General features: G+C 48.2%; 1 protein-coding gene across 1 annotated transcript; it reads left to right on the plus strand.

Moving 5' to 3' along the window:
- The first annotated feature begins 533 nt into the window (after nucleotides 1–533).
- On the plus strand, nucleotides 534–1677 carry LOC123742497 (uncharacterized protein K02A2.6-like). The gene has a single exon (XM_045717357.1). It carries the CDS (start codon nucleotides 544–546, stop codon nucleotides 1306–1308), a length of 765 nt encoding a protein of 254 aa, XP_045573313.1. The 5' UTR covers nucleotides 534–543; the 3' UTR covers nucleotides 1309–1677.
- Nucleotides 1678–1944: the final 267 nt, after the last annotated feature.

Below are 1944 nucleotides of genomic sequence, written 5' to 3' on the forward strand. Positions count from 1 at the left end.
CCATTACAGTTGGCATGTGATGCATCGCTTTATGGCGTTGATGCAGTTGTCTCACACATCATGCCATCAGGTGAAGAAAGGCCAATTGCTTTCGCATCAAGGACCTTAAGTAAAGCCGAGAGCAATTATGCACAGATAGAGTGTGAAGCACTCGCCATTGTGTTTGGAGTTAAGAAATTTTATCAGTTTCTGTTTGGCCGACGATTCACACTGCAGACGGACCATAGACCCCTCACCTCCATCTTTGGTCCCCACACCGGCATTCCGTCATTTGCAGCCAGCCGCATGCAGCGATGGCCGTTATTGTTATCTGCTCACCAGTACGATATCAAGTACAGAAGGTCTGAGCAGCACTGCAATGCAGATGGCCTCTCAAGGCTTCCCTTACCTGTCGCACACACAGAGCACTCCCAGGCTGAAATCTTCTACTTCAAGGAAGTGACGAACGCCACAGTTACATCTGTCCAAGTGAAAAAGTTCACCCACACTGATCCAGTGATGTCTGAGGTCGTGGACATTGTCACTTGTGGAAAAGAAGGAGAGATGTCGGACAGCCTACAACCTTACCTAGTGAGGAGAAACGAGCTCACAGTTCAGTTTGGATGCTTGCTATGGGGTTTTCGAGTCATCATACCGCCGCCACTGAGAAGGCAGGTGCTTGAAGAACTCCATTCAGGGCATTGTGGCATGGTGCGAATGAAGGAGATTGTACGCAGCTACTTTTGGTGGCCAGGTCTGGACACAGCTATCGAAGACAAGGTCAAGTCATGTTCTGCATGTCAAAAGATGAGGAATATGCCTCAGCTAGCGCCACTACACCCATGGGACTTCCCAGAGGAGCCTTGGCAGCGAGTTCACATAGACTATGCAGGCCCACTGGAGGATCGTATGTTCTTAGTCGTAGTTGACGCACACAGCAAATGGCCTGAGGTCACAGTGATGAAGAGCACCTCAGCGGAGAGAACCATCGAAGAGCTACGGTCAATCTTCAGTCGTTTCGGCTTGCCAACGCAACTCGTTAGTGATAATGGCCCCCAACTGGTGTCTGAAGAGTTCCGGTCATTCATGGAAGCAAATGGAATTCAGCACATCAAGTCAGCGCCGTATCACCCTGCAACGAACGGCCTCGCTGAAAGGTCTGTCCAAACGATGAAGCAAGCTTTAAAATCATCACAAGGGAATGGCTCCCTCAATAGGAGTTTAAACACCTTCCTGTTAACCTACAGAAACACTCCCCACGCTACAACCAAAGTGGCACCCGCGTCAGCCATGATGAAAGATAGCTTCGCACGCGACTCGACCTCCTGAGACCTCCAAAGATGAAACAGGTTGTACAGACAACAGAGAGCACAGGTGAAGAGACGGAGCAAAGCAAAAGACAGAAGCTTCATAGCTGGAGAGAGAGTTCTTGCTCGGAACTACTGCAAAGGTCCAAAGTGGATACCAGCCACAGTGGTTGCACAAACAGGGCCTGTGTCCTACACAGTTCACACACCGGAAAACATCATCTGGAGGAGACACGTGGATCAACTGTTGCCAGGAACCAACCTCAGAGTTGACTCATGTCAAGTGACAAACCAAGATCAGCTACTGGAGACCTACCATGACTACGAGCTATCACCTGAACATCCACTGCAGCAACATACAAATGTGGAAAGTGCTCCAGACTCACCAGAACCAGCCAGAGTGCCTACTCAGGGTACTGTTGCACCCCAGTGTGGGCATACACCATCACCACTCAGACTCAGAGATCAGAGTCATGTCCTGTCCTTATATTAGTTGTATAAGTAATGCAGTGTGCTATACAACAGTAAAGATATTTTGTTTATATTATTAGGATTTCCATTAGCTACTGCACATGCAGCAGCTACTCTTCCAGGGTTCCACATAAAACGTACAAATACATAACGGTTATAGACAACAACAAAATAAGATATTACATTT

The sequence above is a fragment of the Salmo salar genome, chromosome ssa04 (assembly GCF_905237065.1).
Source record: "Salmo salar chromosome ssa04, Ssal_v3.1, whole genome shotgun sequence".
Taxonomy (NCBI): Eukaryota; Metazoa; Chordata; class Actinopteri; order Salmoniformes; family Salmonidae; genus Salmo; species Salmo salar.